The sequence below is a fragment of the Oncorhynchus nerka genome, unplaced genomic scaffold (genome assembly GCF_034236695.1).
Source record: "Oncorhynchus nerka isolate Pitt River unplaced genomic scaffold, Oner_Uvic_2.0 unplaced_scaffold_18___fragment_2___debris, whole genome shotgun sequence".
Classification (NCBI taxonomy): Eukaryota; Metazoa; Chordata; class Actinopteri; order Salmoniformes; family Salmonidae; genus Oncorhynchus; species Oncorhynchus nerka.
In genome coordinates this window covers 118,041-137,540 of record NW_027040324.1, presented here as the reverse complement: position 1 = coordinate 137,540, position 19,500 = coordinate 118,041, and the positions used below count along the sequence as shown (strand labels likewise).

At 41.2% G+C, this 19,500-nt stretch overlaps 1 protein-coding gene across 3 annotated transcripts in view; it reads left to right on the top strand.

Annotated features, from left to right (window-relative positions):
- The window catches only part of LOC115134642 (nck-associated protein 1-like), a 56,625-nt gene that overhangs the window by 14,604 nt on the left and 22,521 nt on the right, over positions 1 to 19,500 (top strand). For all 3 annotated transcript variants that reach the window (XM_065016488.1, XM_029668850.2, XM_065016489.1), the window contains exons 3-12: positions 4,764 to 4,856; positions 5,293 to 5,349; positions 5,479 to 5,621; positions 5,709 to 5,799; positions 6,014 to 6,151; positions 6,475 to 6,523; positions 9,370 to 9,526; positions 14,804 to 14,860; positions 14,967 to 15,063; positions 15,853 to 15,959. In XM_065016488.1, coding sequence (XP_064872560.1) covers positions 4,764 to 4,856; positions 5,293 to 5,349; positions 5,479 to 5,621; positions 5,709 to 5,799; positions 6,014 to 6,151; positions 6,475 to 6,523; positions 9,370 to 9,526; positions 14,804 to 14,860; positions 14,967 to 15,063; positions 15,853 to 15,959 — 989 coding nt within the window. The remainder of the gene's footprint in view (positions 1 to 4,763; positions 4,857 to 5,292; positions 5,350 to 5,478; positions 5,622 to 5,708; positions 5,800 to 6,013; positions 6,152 to 6,474; positions 6,524 to 9,369; positions 9,527 to 14,803; positions 14,861 to 14,966; positions 15,064 to 15,852; positions 15,960 to 19,500) is intronic.

Here is a 19,500-nt window from a genome sequence, read left to right as displayed (position 1 = left end):
CATTAAGAACACTTTCTTGATACACTCAGGAAACTGTTGACTGTGAAACCCAGTAGCGTTGCAGTTCTTGAGACAAACTGGTCTGCATGGCACCTACTACCATACCCCATTCACCCTCTGAATGGCATACATTACACAATCCATGTCTCAATTGTCGCGCGGCTTAAAAATATATTTTTAACCTGTCTCCTCACCTGGGCTCCCAAGTGGCGCAGCAGTCTAAGGCACTGCATCTCAGTGCTTGAGGCGTCACTACATCTCTGTGCTTGAGGTGTCACTACATCTCGGTGCTTGAGGTGTCACTACAGACACCCTGGTTTGATTCCAGGGTGTATCACACGCGGCCGTGATTGGGAGTCCCATAGGGCGTCGCTTGTAATTAAGAATTTGTTCTTAACTGACTTGCCTAGTTAAATAAATTTCAAAAATACATCTACACTGATTTGAAGTGGGTTTAAGTGACATCAATAGGGGATCATATCTTTCACCTGGATTCCCCTGGTCAGTCTGTCATGGAAAGAGCATGTGTTCATAATGTTTTGTATGCTCAGTGTATATACAATTATTTTAGACATGGCGTCGCCGGACATTTTCTTTCATCATTTAAAAATGGTAACTTCTAAATGTATGATCACATAGTCATACCGTATGTACATTATGTGTACTGTACATTTGTGTTGTCATATATGCTACTTTCTTACTATTTGCTTTTGCTGTGTTTGTGTGAAATGTGTAGCTAACTGCCTATTGGAATGACTTTGAGCTTAATTATATTTAACTGTGTCATTATGTCCCTTATGTTTTTTTCTTTGTTTGTTTTTGTTCAATGTTTTGCATGCTTAACCTGTTATGGCGGCAATCCCCGTACAACTTCGTAAAAACCTTCATAAAAATACAACTTCGTAACATTAAACATTCTTGAAAATCCAAGTGTCTTACACCCTTCAAAAGATTAGAATCTTGGTAATCAAACTACGTTTTCCAATTTAAAATAGCTATTACAGAAAACAAATCCCATGCTTTTGTTTGAGAAGAGCAATCAACAACAAACATTTTCCGCCATGACAGTTTTTACACATTCACATCTGAAGGTAAAATTATGACTTACATTCTGATATCTTGCTCTTATTTCTCTTCCTGATCAAATGAAGTGCTGTTTTCTTTAAAATCCATTTTTATAGCCTAAATCGAAACATTTTGTAAAGCCGTGAATTCCATCTCTATCAATTTTTTACGGAGCATTCGACGTGATTACCCCCCCCGTAAACAATCGTTTATCTAGTCATGGTTGGTTTCAGTGCATTCCTCTGGATGTTTGCAACACAGCAAAATGTCATTGTTTTTCTTGCGGGGAGTATTGACCGAGGTGAGCTGATTTGAAGACAAGGATCAATGACTACCTTACGCACCAATAAGTTTAGCGAAGCTTCATTGATTGACTATTTTTCTGCCCAATGACCACTGATCTTCTTGAAATCTAGCTGGGTAGATAGCCAATGAGCTGAGGTAAACGCCAGTATGTAATGGTTTTGGGTTGGACCACAATTCCTTGTTTGTAATCGCACGCGCAGGGAACTCCATTCTCGCCTTGACGATCAGAGGAGTTGCTGTAAGGCTTTTTACGCGCAGCTGTATTTCGGAAAGTTGTATTTTCAACGATTTCATTAAAGATATCATGGCGAATAAATCGGGTAAAGCGAAGTCAAAAGTGAAAGTGAGACAGATTTTTTTGTTTGCGGAGTCTTTGAGTGTTATGATTCAAACGAACTGAGGAGCTGTTTCTTCAAGGACAGGATGTACTTCTGGACGGGTAAGTGCTAATGCTGTTTTATGAGAAAAATATATATATATATATATTTTTTTTTAGCAATGAAATGTGTGGTTTGTGTGTGTGTTGGTTTGTTTGGGTGTGTGTGTGTGTATATATATATATATATATATACATACAATGGCCGGAGTTGAATGGAACAGCACTTCACCTTAGTGACTGTTCCCTCTGCTCTATACAACAAATATCTGTTTATTTTGTGATGATAAAAGGCTCATACAATACAAATATATATTGTTTTTCTTTCACAGTGATAGCGACTCCGACTGGGAGCCACCGGTGCCAAGCTGCCCGCTCTACCTATGCCCCCAGTGGTGTTCATATGCCACAGTTCATTACTGTAGGCATGACTGTGCCTCAGGGCCAAAAGGGCACAGCATGGAGGCGTCGTTGTGTTCTGTGTCGCATGAAATGCACCACTTGTTCAGTTTGCCTCTGCTTTACATCAGAAAGAGACTGCTATGGGACATGGCACAGGCATCAAAATATTGTGACGAGGACTTCCAAGGGGTGTACTGTTTTAAAAAATATATTTTTTATATTTATTTTCTAATATTTTTGTAAACATATTTTGTGTGTGTGTGTGTGTGTGTGTGTGTGTGTGTTAGAATTGCTTTTTGATGTGTTGTATATAGTTATTTGCACTGCTGTATAGAGATGTAGGTCATTTCACCAATTCGGCCACTTGGGTACATTTGGGCAACTTGTGTGGGACACCTGGGTGACTTCATGCTAAATGTCATGTAGCTCACCCATTCCTGAAGTTATCAGTCTGAAACGTTGCATACCTACAGTTCCCCTCTTGTGTTATCCATCAAAATAATCTTCAGCATCCTATCTGACTGTGTGGCTATTCTAGTACATGTGAAAGATGATACTACAACAATAAAAAACAGAAAACGTATTCTCTTTCTCTTTTCTTCCACCAGATCTACTGTGTTATATTCTCCTACATTCAATTAACATTTCCACAAACTTCAGCATGTTTCCATTCAAATGATACCAAGAATATGCATATCCTTGCCTCTGGGGCTAAGCTACATGCAGTTAGATTTGGGTATGTCTTCAGGTGGAAATTGAGAACAAAGGGATGCAGCCATAACCTGTTAATGTGGCTTTTTTCTGGATATTCCTTTTTGGTAATTTTGTACTATTTGTAGTGCCATTTTGCTTAGCTTTGCTTAGTCTGCCTTTTGTAGTGGAAGAGTTTTAGTTTTCATCTAGCCTATTGCTTCTTATCCTGATAGACTATGCAAAGGAATCTAAGTTTCATTTTACCCACCCCATCTAGGTTAAGGGGGAAATCGGTTTAATTCTGCTTCAGCTCTTAGATTACTTCGTATAGCCTAGTAATGCATCTTGACAACTAGGTTATCTGGTCATTAAACCATTTTATTTGAATACTCTGTCATTATTCTTACCAATTAGACTATACATTTATCGTACAAGCTAGGCATATATGGCTGGGTTTACACAGTTAGCCCAGTTCTGATATTTTTGGCAAAGGATCTGATTGGTCAAAAGTGGGAAAAAAAATATTAGTTGAGCTGCCTGTGTAAACACTGCGTATCAGTGGGGAAAGTAGCACATGCAAACACAACTTGTTCTTGCTAATTTGTCTTGAAAAGATGTAAAAGCCTTTACCCTCATGCTATTCCATTCTGAGGCAATGTTATGTCAGAACTGGTTGGCCCAGCTAAAAAAAAATCAAATATTGAATTGTATGGTTGAGATTTTGATTGGAGCATTATTCACGTGAAAATGTAACAACTAAGACTGTATTTCCATTTTCGCAGGAGAGAAATGTTTTTTGAGTTAATAATAGACAATATTTGTATTGTATTGGTCTTCCATGAATTGTAATATAGGGCATGGGTAATCTGGTTAACCTAACCGCCTGAAATGACTTACTAACTTCAGAACAAACATGTCCTTATTGTTACATTAACATTTTACTGACATACAAGACAGTCCTATAATATATGTAAGAAAATACAATTAATAATTGTATATGGCTAATGCTAGAGCTGATTTAGGTAAACCTAGCTAGACCAATATTTAGTCTCAATTTGGCAATAAAGCATAGCTCATGGTAATTGTCATACATACTACAAACCATACTGGATAACGGCCTCCTGAGTGTGGCAGTGGTCGAAGGCAGTGCCGCTAGAGATTCTGGGTTCGAGTCCAGGCTCTGTCGCAGCTGGCCGTGACCCGGGAGACCCATGGGGCGGCGCACAATGGGCCCAGCGTCGTCTGGGTTAGGGGAGGGTTTGGCCGGCAGGGATGTCCTTGTCCCATCACGCTCTAGCGACTCCTGTGGCGGGCCGGGCGCAGTGGGCGCTGACACGGTCGCCAGGCGTACGGTGTTTCCTCCGACACATTGGTGCGGCTGGCTTCCGGGTTAAGTGGGCATTGTGTCAAGAAGCAGTGTGGCTTGGTTGGGTTGTGTTTTGGAGGACGCACGGCTCTCAACCTTCGCCTCTCCCGAGTCCGTACGGGAGTTGCAGCGATGAGACAAGACTGTAATTACCAATTGGATACCAAGAAATTGGCTAATAATTAAAAAAGGATAATGATAATTTAAAAAATTAAATACTGGATCGTCACTCGGTACCTAAGGGTTCCCTACAATGCATTTTTGTCAAAGTCATTAGCTAATAACATCTGGAGACTGGTGTAGTGAAACAATCTAAACTTTAACACTGACAAATGGTTTACTCAAGAAGTTATAGGTTATTGGCCAAATTCAAAAGTTAGATATGCAATGAAATATAGAAAACAATCGTGCCGTAAAACGTCAACCATCAAACCAGGAGAATGACATGGTGTGTGTGACTGCTGGTGAAAAAGTGAACCTTACAGATAAGTTTGACATGACTACTTTGACATGCTCCTTGAGAGACCTAACAAATTGTTTATTCTACATTTACAGCAACAGCTTACACAGCTTCAAAAAGAAAAGTCTGAAATACTAAAGAATCTATCTCTATATTACTTCACATTTGTGGATGTCATGGAATTCAAGGTAAGGATTTAAAAAAATGTTTTACTCAATGTTAAACTACTTTAATAGGTATATTCATGTAATAATAAGCATAATGTAATATGCTTTTTATATATATTTATTTATTTGACCTTTTCTTAACTAGGCAAGTAATTTAAGAACAAGTTCTTATTTTCAATGACTGCCTAGGAACAGTGGGTTAACTGCCTGTTCAGGGGCAGAGCGACAGATTTTTACCTTGTCAGCTCGGGGATTCGATCTTGCAACCTTTCGGTTACAAATCCAACGCTCATAGATGTGTCTTTAGCTGTGTTAATTAGGATAGATCAATGTCTGAGTAACCATTTCTTCATTACTCTGAATAGTGGTAGGAAAATACTGCACCTGTACAATCATATACGATTTAGCTATGTTGTACCTATACAATCCAGACATGAGAGTTTTGTATTTCTTCTAGGACAATGTTTCTGAATTGCTGAACACTATTGACGCTTGCCAGGTTTTCTTTGATGTTGTAAGTATTCATCTTTCCACAATTCCCTTTACTTGGTATACAAATAAATGTTTTTCAAATCTCCTCAGATTATACCTTTTTTATAATCCTAATCAAAGCTAACTGGAGTTTTTCTTTCTGTCTTTATAGACGGTTAACTTTGATCTCACCAAGAACTACCTTGACTTAGTTGTCACCTACACTACACTAATGATGCTACTGTCCCGTATTGAAGAGCGGAAAGCAATCATTGGACTCTACAACTACGCCCATGAAATGACACACGGGGCCAGGTACAGCTCGAGCTATGAGCAGGACTATCCTCTGAAATGTATTATGTGATGTCTTTTGACTGTTTTCCCTCTCTCCTCTGCAACCAGTGACAGGGAATACCCAAGGCTGGGCCAAATGATCGTGGACTATGAGAATCCTCTGAAAAAAATGATGGAAGAGTTTGTCCCTCATGGGAAGGTGAGACACTAGACATCTGTGAATATATTCCTCAGTAACACTAATATACAAATGAAAAATAGATAGCACTGTTTTACATACACGGCACAGATAGCACCATGTAAGAAATGTCCACAATTTTCTATTAACTACCAAGTAAATACCTATAGAAATGATTATGCACCCAGAAATACCTCCAATTTATCTTCTTCTCTTTCTGTTCTGATGGCGATAGTCTTTGTCAGACGCACTCATCTCGCTGCAGATGGTCTACCCCAGGAGGAACCTGTCCGCTGACCAGTGGAGGAACGCCCAGCTTCTGAGCCTGATTAGCGCCCCCAGTACCATGCTCAACCCGGCCCAGTCAGACACAGTCAGTGCCTACTGCCCAGTCACTTTCCTAAGCCCCTACTACTACTACTACTACTACTACTAAACTGCTACTAAACCCACCTTCACACCAATCAGTTAACACCTCTCACCCATCCAACACCTTATCTTGTTGACATGCCATGTGTTCTCCAATTTATTCTACTCATTTTGTAAATGTAGTAGCCAGCTCTGCCATTTGGAAAATTGTGTTAGATGTTACAAGCTGTTTTTAAAGTCCACATTATTAGCATGCCAATATTATATTTTCAGTTACTTAACTTAATCTGTGAATACATCGTGACAAATTTCTGTTCTCTGTTCTAGATGCCCTGTGAATACCTCTCCTTAGACTGTATGGAGAAATGGATTGTGTGTAAGTTTACTGCTCAAGTTATTGTGTTAAGGTTTTTTTTCTCCAAATTGGTCAGGGAGGATTCCTTTTGGCCTTTTGCTTAGTGTCTGCCCTGAGATTGGATGGTTGGGGGTTCGATCCCTGGTCAAGTCATACCGAAACATGGGACTTCATGCCCCTGCTTGGCACTCCTGAGATTGATTGGGGGTAAGGCCCTGCGACAGATTACTAGGGTTTACTTGTACATCAATCTGCCTCGCTCTACATTAACAGGAGTTAGGCTCTTGCCCCTAAGGATTTACTTTAACAAGGATTGCTTACTTAAAACTAGATCCGGACTCCAAAATCTTGTTTTATAACAGTCACAAGAAATATTAAAATGCTTCAGGTGGGTCTCAGTGAAAGAAATCAAAGTTTATTTGTCCCGTGCGCCGAATAAAACAGGTCATAGACCTTACATTGAAATGCTTACTTACAGGCTCTAACCAATAGTGCAAAAAAAAAAGTAAGTGTGTGTGCGTGTGTGTGTGTGTGTGTGGGTGGGTGTAAGTAAAGAAATAAAACAACAGTAAAAAGACATTTGAAAATAAGAGTTGCAAGGTTATATACAGACACCGGTTTGTCAGGCTTATTGAGGTAGTATGTACATGTAGGTATGGTTAAAGTGACTATGCATATATATCCACTATTGGTTAGAGCCTATAAGAAAGCATTTCACTGTAAGGTCTATCTATACCTGTTGTATTCGGCGCAAGTGACAAATGAACTTAGATTTTGAACAGAGAGTAGCAGTAGTGTAAAAAGAGGGGTTGGCGGGTGTTGGGACACAATGCAGATAGCCCGGTTAGCCAATGTGCGGGAGCACTGGTTGGTCGGGCCAATTGAGATAGTATGTACATGAATGTATAGTTAAAGTGACTATGCATATAAGATAAACAGAGAGTAGCAGCAGCGTAAAAGAGGGGTTTTGGGGAGGGGGCACAAGGGTGCAAATAGTCCGGGTAACCATTTGGTTACCGGTTTAGGAGTCTTATGGCTTGGGGGTAAAACTGTTGAGAAGCCTTTTTGTCCTAGACTTGGCACTCCGGTACCGCTTGCCATGCGGTAGTAGAGAGAACAGTCTATGACTGGGATGGCTGGGGTCTTTGACAATTTTTAGGGCCTTCCTCTGGCACCGCCTGGTGTAGAGGTCCTGGATGGCAGGCAGCTTTGCCCCAGTGATGTACTGGGCCATGCGCACTACACTCTGAAGTGCCTTGCGGTCAGAGGCAGAGCAATTGCCGTACCAGGCAGTGATGCAACCGGTCAGGATGCTCTCGATGTTGCAGCTGTAGAACCCTTTGAGGATCTCAGGACCCATGAATAGGCTGTGTCGTGGCCTCTTCACGACTGTCTTGGTGTGTTTGGACCATTCTAGTTTGTTGTTGATGTGCACACCAAGGAACATGAAGCTCTCAACCTGCTCCACTACAGCCCCGTCGTTGAGAATGGGGGGTGTGCTCGGTGCTCCTTTTCCTGTAGTCCACAATCATCTCCTTAGTTTTGGTTACGTTGAGGGATATGCTGTCATTCTGGCACCACCCGGCTAGGTCTCTGACCTCCTCCCTTATAGGCTGTCTCGTCGTTGATCAGGCCTACCACTGTTGTGTCGTCTGCAAACTTAATGATGGTGTTGGATTCGTGCCTGGCCATGCAGTCGTGGGTGAACAGGGAGTACAGGAGGGGAATGCGCACGCACCCCTGGGGAGCTCCAGTGTTGAGGATCAGTGTGGCAGATGTGTTGCTACCTACCTTAACCACCTGGGGGCGGCCCGTCAGGAAGTCCAGGATCCAGTTGCAGAGGGAGGAGTTTGGTCCCAGGATCCTTAGCTTAGTGATGAGCTTTGAGGGTACTATGATTTTGAACGCTGAGCTGTAGTCAATGAATAACATTCTCACATAGGTATTAATTTTGTCCAGGTGGGAATGGGCAGTGTGGAGTGCAATAGAGATTGCATCATCTGTGGATCTGTTTGGGCGGTATGCAAATTGGAGTGGGTCTAGGGTGTCTGGGATTATGGTGTTGATGTGAGCCATTACCAGCATTTCAAAGCACTTCATGGCTACGTACGTGAGTGCTATGGGTCTGTAGTCATTTAGGCAGGTTGCCTTTGTGTTCTTGGGCACAGGGACTATGGTGGTTTGCTAGAAACATGTTGGTATTACAGACTCAGTCAGCGACATGTTGAAAATGTCAGTGAAGACACCTGCTATTTGGTCAGCACATGCCCGGAGCACACGTCCTGATAATCCGTCTGGCCCCGCAGCCTTGTGTATGTTGACCTGTTTAAAGGTCTTACTCACGTCGGCTACGGAGAGCGTTATCACACAGTCATCCGGAACAGTTGATGCTCTCATGCATGCCTCAGTGTTGCTTGCCTCGATGCGAGCAAAGTGATTTAGCTCGTCTGTTAGGCACTGGGCAGCTCGTGGCTGTGCCTCCCTTTGTAGTCTGTAATAGTTTGCAAGCCCTGCCACATAAGACGAGCGTCAGAGCCGGTGTAGTATGATTCAGTCTTAGCCCTGTATTGACGCTTTGCCTGTTTGATGGTTCGTCGCAGAGCATAGTGGGATTTCTTATAAGCTTCTGGGTTAGATTCCCACACCTTGAAAGCGGCAGCTCTACCCTTTAGCTCAGTGCGAATGTTGCCTGTAATCCATGATTTCTGGTTGGGGTTGTGTACGTACAGTCACTGTGGGGACGACGTCCTCAATGCACTTATTGATAAAGCCAGTGACTGAACAAAAAGGGGAATCAATGTTACTATATTTGCAATTGTAGAGCAGGATTCAGCAGTTTTTACAGTACTAACCCGTCCCTCCACTAGTCGGGTTCGTCCTGTGCCACGCGGTGCTGAATACTGACCCAGCAGCGCTGAGCCTGTGGAAGCTGGCCCTCCAGAGCAGCACCTGCCTCTGTCTCTTCAGGGATGAGGTCTTTCACATCCACAAGGCCTGTGAGGACCTGTTCGTCAACATCCGTGGGTAAGCCGCTCGCCAACACACCACCCTCGATCCACTCAGAATACACCACTCTCGGTGCCTTTCTTATGAGGAGCTGCAGGAGGATTCATGAAGTACAGTCGTGGCCAAAAGTTTTGAGAATGACACAAATATTAATTTCCACAAAGTTCAGTGTCTTTAGATATTTTTGTCAGATGTTACTAAGGAATACTGAAGTATAATTACAAGCATTTCATAATTGTCAAAGGCTTTTATTGACAATTACCTGAAGTTGATGCAAAGAGTCAATATTTGCAGTGTTGACCCTTCTTTTTCAAGACCTCTGCAATCTGCCCTGGCATGCTGTCAATTAACTTCTGGGTCACATCCTGACTGATGGCAGCCCATTCTTGCATAATCAATGCTTGGAGTTTGTCCGAATTTGTGGGTTTTTGTTTGTCCACCCCACCAGCCTCTTGAGGATTGACCACAAGTTCTCAATGGGATTAAGGTCTGGGGAGATTCCTGGCCATGGACCCAAAATATCTATGTTTTGTTCCCAGAGCCACTTAGTTATTACTTTTGCCTTATGGCAAGGTGCTCCATCATTCTGGAAAAGGCATTGTTTGTCACCAAACTGTTCCTGGATGGTTGACATGAGGCCATCCTCTAAAAGTATTTGCCTCATTGTGCGTGCAGATGTACTCACACTTGCCTGCTGCCATTCCTGAGCAAGCTCTGTACTGGTGGTGCCCCGATCCCGCAGCTGAATCAACTTTAGGAGACGGTCCTGGCGCTTGCTGGACTTTCTTGGGCGCCCTGAAGCCTTCTTCACAACAATCTTACTGGCAGCAATATCCTTGCCTGTGAAGCCATTTTTTGCAAAGCAATGATGACGGCACGTGTTTCCTTGCAGGTAACCATGACTGACAGAGGAAGAACAATGATTCCAAGCACCACCGTCCCTTTGAAGCTTCCTGTCTGTTATTCGAACTCAATCAGCATGACAGAGTGATCTCCAGCCTTGTCCTCGTCAACACTCACACCTGTGTTAACGAGAGAATCACTGACATGATGTCAGCTGTCCTTTTGTGGCAGGGCTGAAATGCAGTGGAAATGTTTTTGGGGGATTTAGTTCATTTGCATAGCAAAGAGGGACTTTGCAATTCATCTGATCACTCTTCATAACATTCTGGAGTATATGCAAATTGCCATCATACAAACTGAGGCAACAGACTTTGAAAATGTATATTTGTCATTCTCAACTTTTGGCCACGAATGTGTGTCTTGTAATTGTTTTGTTTTATAGGACTGATACAAGTAGTAAATACATTTGAAACACTTAAATTATTTTTTGTTTTTTGTTCATGCTGAATTTGAAGTATCATTCCAAAGTCATCTGTACCACGCTATTATACTATTTTCACTTTTCAATTAAGTTAAGATCTCACCCCGTGGGGTCAAAATGATCACAAGAACGGTGAGCAAAAATCCCAGAACCACACGGGGGGACCTAGTGAATGACCTGCAGAGAGCTGGGACCAAAGTAACAAAGCCTACCATCAGTAACACACTACGCCGTCAGGGACTCAAATCCTGCAGTGCCAGACGTGTCCCCTGCTTAAGCCAGTACATGTCCAGGCCCGTCTGAAGTTTGCTCGAGAGTATTTGGATGATCCAGAAGAAGATTGGAAGAATGTCATATGGTCAGATGAAACCAAAATATAACTTTTTGGTAAAAACTCAACTCGTCATGTTTGGAGGACAAAGAATGCTGAGTTGCATCCAAAGAACACCATACCTACTGTGAAGCATGGGGGTGGAAACATCATGCTTTGGGGCTGTTTTTCTGAAAAGGGACCAGGACGACTGATCCGTGTAAAGGAAAGAATGAATGGGGCCATGTATCGTGAGATTTTGAGTGAAAACCTCCTTCCATCAGCAAGGGCATTGAAGATGAAACGTGGCTGGGTCTTTCAGCATGACAATGATCCCAAACACACTGCCCGGGCAACGAAGGAGTGGCTTCGTAAGAAGCATTTCAAGGTCCTGGAGTGGCCTAGCCAGTCTCCAGATCTCAACCCCATAGAAAATCTTTGGAGGGAGTTGAAAGTCCGTGTTTCCCAGCAAAAGCCCCAAAACATCACTGCTCTAGAGGAGATCTGCATGGAGGAATGGGCCAAAAACCAGCAACAGTGTGTGAAAACCTTGTGAAGACTTACAGAAAATGTTTGACCTCTGTCATTGCCAACAAAGGGTATATAACAAAGTATTGAGAAACTTTTGTTATTGACCAAATACTTGTTTTCCACCATAATTTGCAAATAAATTCATTAAAAATCCTACAATGTGATTTTCTGGATTTTTTTTTCTCATTTCGTCTGTCATAGTTGAAGTGTACCTATGATGAAAATTACAGGCCTCATCTTTTTAAGTTGGAGAACGTGCACAATTGGTGGTTGAAATTTTTTTTTGGGGCCCCACTGTATATGTGCTGTTTGTGCAATAGCCTGGGGATGACGTTACACCAAGAAACACTTACCTTGATGAAAGCACCTAACCTAATGAAATTGAAAGTGGCTTTCTGCAACCAAGTTACATGTTCCTCTGTACACAAACACGCATACAACAAAAACGACCCATACCGCACAGTGTTGGGCACATCAGGTCCTTGACACATTCACCCACTCCCCCGCTGAAAGATCTTCCACAAAAGGTTGGCACCATTGTAACCGGTTCTAATTAAGCCCTGGTCTCCAGCATGGGAACAGGAAAGGAATACCTGGTGCAGTGGTCTGAGGTTGGACTACTCTAAATCATCTTGGCTCTCACACTCACAGGCTTTGCAGGTCCATCAACCCATTTAAATACCTCTCACACCCTACGGTAACCTGTGGATCACGAGAGCACCTTCATAAATCAGCAGAACGTTAATAACATATTAGACACTTTATGTAGTGTTCTGTAATACTTAGTTTGAAATGAGACACCTTTTGGTCATTCATAACACATACATAAAGGCTTAATGATGTAAACACACGTATTAACACTAACAGCTAAAACAAATAAACATTAAAGACCTGTTTAAACCATACATTTCCTATTATGTGGACATTTTTAAAACAATACAAAATACATAAAGTTTCAAAAAGTCCAGCAAATCAATTATATTGAGCATTACACAGTAATGTAGCTTGTCCCTGAGCTGGAGGAATAATGGTTCTTGCCTCTCTGCCTGCTAGAGGTACTGCATGCTGGTTCCAACCTTAAAAGTAATAACAAAGTAAGTTAGCATGTCTGTTAGGAAAAGCCTTTGACACCATCTGGATAAGAACATTTCTGTGCTTTGCCAGAAACTCTAAATGGGGTGATGGGAATCTCCATTCTATTCGTATTATTATATTCATCTTTTATTTACAAATCGCATAACATGACTATGAGATGGGGATATATCTAAGGGAATTTGTTTAGCTGAGCCTGCTAGCTGGCTAAATTTTGAAATGATTTGAAATAACGACAGGTCGCTACAGTATGTAATCAAACTCAACACTTAACTACTGCAAGCACAATTTAAATGACAATAAATAAAGGTTAACTTGCTTGTTTTTCGCTGTCCGGTGGTACCATAATTGGGCATTTGATTTGTGTACTCATCATATGATCAGTGTCTCGTCACCAACACAAAAAAAAAGTACTTTGGGGTCACAAATTTGCTAAATAAAAGTCCCCCACGTAATAGTATGTGTCAACAACCTGTATTTATTGATGTTAAATGAAAAGTAATTGTCATATTTAAGTGACTTTTTCATTAAATGTGGGCTTTAAACATGTTCCAAGGTCATTTAAATGCCCCCATTGCAAATCACTGCATATGGAATACATATTGGCTTATAGAACAAAAACTATTCTGGGTACCGCAGTGAAAGTATTGTAGAGAGTACTCAGTAGGGTTTGTAGAATATATATAATATATATACACACACACACACACACACCGAGTGTTGCTGGACTTTTACTCCACCCATTCCATTGGAGGCCACAATGCCAATCACTATAGGGAATGCATAATCACCACGTGCTGAAAACCTTCTAACCAAACTACACTGCAGGGCATGCACACTGAATGTAAGGGAAACTACACTCAAATCAAATTTTCTAAAAATTTTCTCAGACCTCATAAGCATTGTTGTGAATACATAAAATGAAATGTGTTTATATTTAAAAAGTGTTGCCAAACGGGGGAAAAAATGGGGGAAATTCAAAACCTGGAAAAACCCAACTGAGAAAAAGTACTTTGGGGGAAAAAATGCAAGTAAACAGACTTTCAAAGGCCTCACAAGTATTTTGCTGTGTATGTGCTGTCATCCTGCAGCACGGCTTGAGGTCAGCTCCAATATTGATTATGCACCCAAGAGGGAAAGAAGCTGGGCCATCCAAGAAATGTTTTAAGAGTAATAATAAAATATGTAACATTTAGCAGGCGCTTTTATCCAAAGCCACTTAGCCATGGGTGAATACATTTTTTAACTCGAACACACTGTCCTGGCGTTGCAATGCTCTACCAAGATACATGAGATGCTTATAAATGCTTTGTGAAGCCTCAATTTAATATGATTCATAAGGCCTTTATTAAGCAGTACTTTCGCCACCCTTTATAAAGCACAGGTTTATGTTAAATTTGACTCTGGGTAACGTCACACTGTTATGTCACATTTATGAACCCTTTATAAAACATGACACAGTTATAGATGATTTGTAACACATTTATGTAGTGTTTATGAAGCCGTTATCAGCTGCATTTAAAGTGGAACCAGAATGGTCAACTAAAACACAACATTAAATTGTGACAAAAGATGACGTTGATAGAACATTGATTCAACATGTTTTTTCCTGGTGGGTTGATCCTTGATTTTGAAATCTGCTCAACCAGTACTAGCAATGAATCTGCCAGATATGTCATCAAACTGGCACAAATGACAGGACTGTTGAATTCTAAGTCAAGTGTCAAATCACTGCTGTGTAAATCTCTCTTTTGAAATCTCAGTGTGGAAAGACTGCTAGCTGCAACTTTGAACTCCGGCATTAGTTTCAAGGGCAGAGTGTATTTTTTATCATAGCTGAGTAACTAGTCCATGTAAGAACCAAGTACCTTTGCAAAGAGAGACGTAATAAATTAATTCAGTCACATTTTGTTGTTGTACTGTAAATGGAGCCTTGAGAATATTGTGTGACATTTTTACAAAATAAAAGTACCTTAGTAAATGTGTACAGAAGTCTCCCTTCGCCTTCCATGTTAAAATGATGTCTGTTGTTTTCCAGCTACAATAAACGTCTAAATGACATCAAAGAATGCAAAGAACAAGCACTATCGCAAGCGTAAGTATATCGTCTTCATTGTCCCCAGTAGTTTTTTTTATACTGCCTTGCAATAGAATGTTCATCATGCTAAATCAATAAAGCATTCATTTTGCATTCATTGCAGTGGGTCCATGCATAGAGAAAGGCGCAAGTTTCTTAGGTCTGCCCTGAAAGAGTTGGCCACAGTTCTGTCTGACCAGCCTGGACTGCTGGGCCCAAAGGTAAAAAATAACCCCTTTTTTAATCTGTCGATGGATATGTATTGTTATTGTTGTTGATTAAGTGTGCAATTTGCTTCTGTCACTAACAAGTCATCTTCAAATTTTAACACACGTTATCTATGTGTGATAGTCTGAAGAGGAAATTCAGCTAACTTGGCAGGCAAAAAGGACAGTGGAAGTTGATAAAGGTTTTTAAATAAAAAACATTTTTGAAAATTTTACCCCCTTTTTTTCTCCACAATTTCGTGGTATCCAATTGGTAGTAGTTAGTCTTGTCTCATCGCTGCAACTCCCGTACGGACTCGGGAGAGGCGAAGGTCGAGAGCCATGCGTCCTCTGAAACACAACCCAACCAAGCCGCACCGCTTCTTGACGCAATGCACATCCAACCCGGGAGCCAGCCGCACCAATGTGTAGGAGGAAACACCGTACACCTGGCGACCTGGTCAGCGTGCACTGCGCCCAGCCCGCCACAGGAGTCGCTAGTGCGCGATGAGACAAGGATATCCTTGCCGGCCAAACCCTCCCCAACCCGGAGAACGCTGGGCCAATTGTGCGCCGCCTCATGGGCCTCCCGGTCGCGGCCGGCTGCGACACAGCCTGGGCTCGAACCCAGAATCGATGAAGGCTTATTTTGATCAACTTCCACTGTCCTCCAAGAGTTGCTGAATTTCCTCTTCACTTCAGTTTGCGCCTCAATTCATGTGTTTTGCATCTGTGTTCCCTTCCCTTTTTGTGTGATAGTGTAATAGGATGTCTGAGTCTAAAGGCCAGGTTGTTTTTCCACAGGCTCTGTTTGTGTTCATGGCTCTCTCTTTCGCCCGGGATGAGATCATCTGGCTCCTCCGCCATGCAGACAACATACAGAAAAAAAGCACAGATGACTTCATTGACAAGTAAGCTGTATTCTTAATGGTACAAACCATCTGTGGGGGATAATGCAGATTTTTAGCTTCAAATTAATAGTGGTTTGCTTATATGAAATCCTCACCTGGGATGTATTCACTAGGAACCAAACGAAAGCAAACAGCCAAAATGGGGTTAGACTAAGGTAGCGGTGGGCGATAAATCTGGCTTTGGCAATTCATTTGCAAATGTTTTTCAGTAAAATAGGAAATGCCTCTATCATGGGTAGCACGCTTTTATGAGCGTTTTTGTTATAACATCAGCATTTGCGGCATCTCACACATATGGATTGAGTCTGTCAGCTCATAATCAACCAAAGCACACCTCAACTGCGTTACAGCACCTGCACCATGTTTCAAAAAATTATCTACCATTCACAAACAATCCTGACCTGCCTTACCTACATGTTGTAACCGCACCCATCGAATGAAGCATCAACAGCAGCAGTGCTGAGGTTGGTTCCATCATCACAGACAGCAGAAAAGTTGACAAAATTGCCTTGATATACTTCTCTATTCAAACTATGGAACATCCCTTGGTACTTTTGTTGGAATCTGCTAAACTTTGAACATTGAGATATTACATAAATGATAGAGAAGAAGCCTTGAATAGGCTGTCTGTAGAAAGCCAAGAGGCTTTGGAATGTGTTTGGAGTAGAGCGATGTGTTGATATAGGGAAGACAGATGGATATCTGTGGATTAGGTGGAGGGGTTGAGGTCAGGAGGTGAGGGTTGAGGTCAGTTCCCCTTAACTTCTTAAGGTATAGGGGGTAGCATTTTCACTTTTGGATAAATAGCGTGCCCATTTTCAACTTTCTGCTACTCATGCCAAGAATATAAGATATGCATATTATTAGTATATTTGGATAGAAAACACTCTGAAGTTTCTAAAACTGATTGAATCATGTCTGTGAATATAACATAACTTACGTAGCAGGCAAAAGTCAGAGGACTAACCGTTCAGATTTTTTAGGTGTCTGTTCAGTGAGTTCTCATTGGGACCAATATTTCTTAGGCACTTGTTTTCAGTTCTTACCGCTTCCACTGGATGTCACCAGTCTTTGGAATTTGGTTGAGGTTATTCCTTTGTGCAATGAAGTATGGCCATCTAGGAAATGGGTAACACTGTTGAGAGTTGAGCAAGACTTGAAAAGTAGCGTTGGTGTGTTGTCTTCCTGTATTGAACACAGATAGACCTGTCTTCAATTTGATCGATTATTAACGTTTAAAAATACCTAAAGTTGTATTACAAAAGTAGTTTGAAATGTTTTGGAAAAGTTTACAGGTAACTTTTGAAATATTTTGTAGTGACGTTGCGCATTTTTGAAGCTGTTTTTTTTCTGGATCAAACGCGCCAAATAAATGGACATTTTGGATATATATGGACGGAATTAATCGAACAAAATGACCAATTGTGATGTTTATGGGACATATTGGAGTGCCAACAAATGAAGCTCGTCAAAGTTGAGGCATGTTTTCTATTTTATTTCTGCGTTTTGTGTAGCGCCTGCAGGGTTGAAATATGCTACTCTATTTGTTTACTGTTGTGCTATCGTCAGATAATAGCTTCTTATGCTTTTGCCGAAAAGCCTTTTTAAAATCTGACATGTTGGCTTGATTCACAACGAGTGTAGCTTTAATTTAGTCTTACATGTGTGATTTTAATGCAAGTTTGATTTTTATATAATTTTATTTGAATTTGCCGCGCTGCATTTTCCCTGGCTTTTGGCCAAGTGGGACTCAAGCGTCCCCTATACCATAAGAAGTTAATGCAACCGCTGTGTCAGATTTCAAAAACGTTTTATGGTAAAGCACACCATGCAATTATGTTAGGTCAGCGCCTAGCCACAGAAAACCATACAGCCATTTTCCAAACATGGAGAGGTGTCACAACTCAGAAATAGCGTTATAATTATTCACTTACCTTGGATCTTCATCGGAATGCACTCCCAGGAATCCCAGTTCCACAATAAATGTTTGTTTTGTTTGATAAAGTCCATTTATGTCCAAATACTTCCTTTTTGTTTGAGAGTTTAGTTCACAAATGCAAATTCACAAGGCTTCGGGCACTTAGTTCAGACAAAGTCAATACAGTTCGTAGAAACATGTCAACCGATGTATATAATCAATATTTAGGATGTTTTTTTTAATCATAAATCTTCAATAATATTCCTCCCGGACAATTCCTTTGTCTTTAGAATCGAAAACGGAACGGAGCTCGCGCGCGTGACTAAACTAATGGCTTTCTGCCAGACCCCTGATTCAAACAGCTCTTAATCGCTCCCCCTTCATAGTAGAAGCCTGAAACAAGGTTCTAAAGACTGTTGACATCTAGTGGAAGCCTTAAGAAGTGCAATATGACCTCATAGACACTGTATATTGGACAGGCAATCCCTTGAAAAACTACAAACCTCAGACTTCCCACTTCCTGGTTGGATTTTTTCTTCTGTTTTTGCCTGCCATAAGAGTTCTGTTATACTCACAGACATCATTCAAACATTATATGCATATAATTATATGCATATTCTAGCTTTTGGGCCTGAGTAGCATGTCGTTTACTCTGGGCACCTTATTCATCCAAGCTACTCAATACTGCCCCCCAGTCCCAAAGAAGTGATAAACTGGTCCTAAACATTTCTAAAACTAAGAGGATTGTATTTGATACAAATCATTCCCTAAGTTCTAGACTTCAGCTGAATCTGGTAATGAATGGTGTGACTGTTGAACAAGTTGAGGAGACTAAATTAGTTGTTACCTTAGATTATAAACTGTCATGGTCTTAACATATAGATTTAGTGGTTGTAAAGATGGGGAGAGGTCTGTTCTTAGTAAAAAGATGCTCTACTTTTTTGACAGCACACTGCACAAAGCAAGTCTTGCAGGCTCTAGTTTCATCTGATCTCCATTACTGGGATCCCGAGTGGCACAGGGGTCTAAGGTGTCACTACAGACCCGGTTCAATCCCGGGCTGTATCACAACCGGCCGTGATCGGGAGTCCCATAGGGCAACACACAATTGGCCCAGGCCATCATTGTAAATAAGAATTTGTTCTTAACTGACTTGACTATTTAAATAAAAAATAAAAACACATTTGGTCAAGTGCTGCAAAGAAAGACATAGTTAACCTGACTGGGAACGGTTTGCCGCTAGGGGCCAATGAAATTGCAGGGCGGCAAATACAAATCAACAGAAATCTCATAAATCAAATTTCTCAAACATACAAGTATTAGGCACCATTTTATAGATAAAAATCTCCTTAATGCAACCGCTGAGTCAGATTTCAAAAATGCTTTACTGCGAAAGCACACCTAAAGATTGTTAGGTCAGTACCTAGTCACAGTAAAACACAGCCATTTTTCCAGCCAAAGAGAAGTGTCACAAAAGTCAGAAATAGCATTAAAATTAATCACTTACCTTTGATGATCTTCATCTGGTGGCACTCCCAGGTCTCCATGTTATACAATGTTTTGTTCGATAATGTCCCTCTTAATGAGCAAAAACCTCCTTTTTGTTTGCTCGTTTTGTCCAGT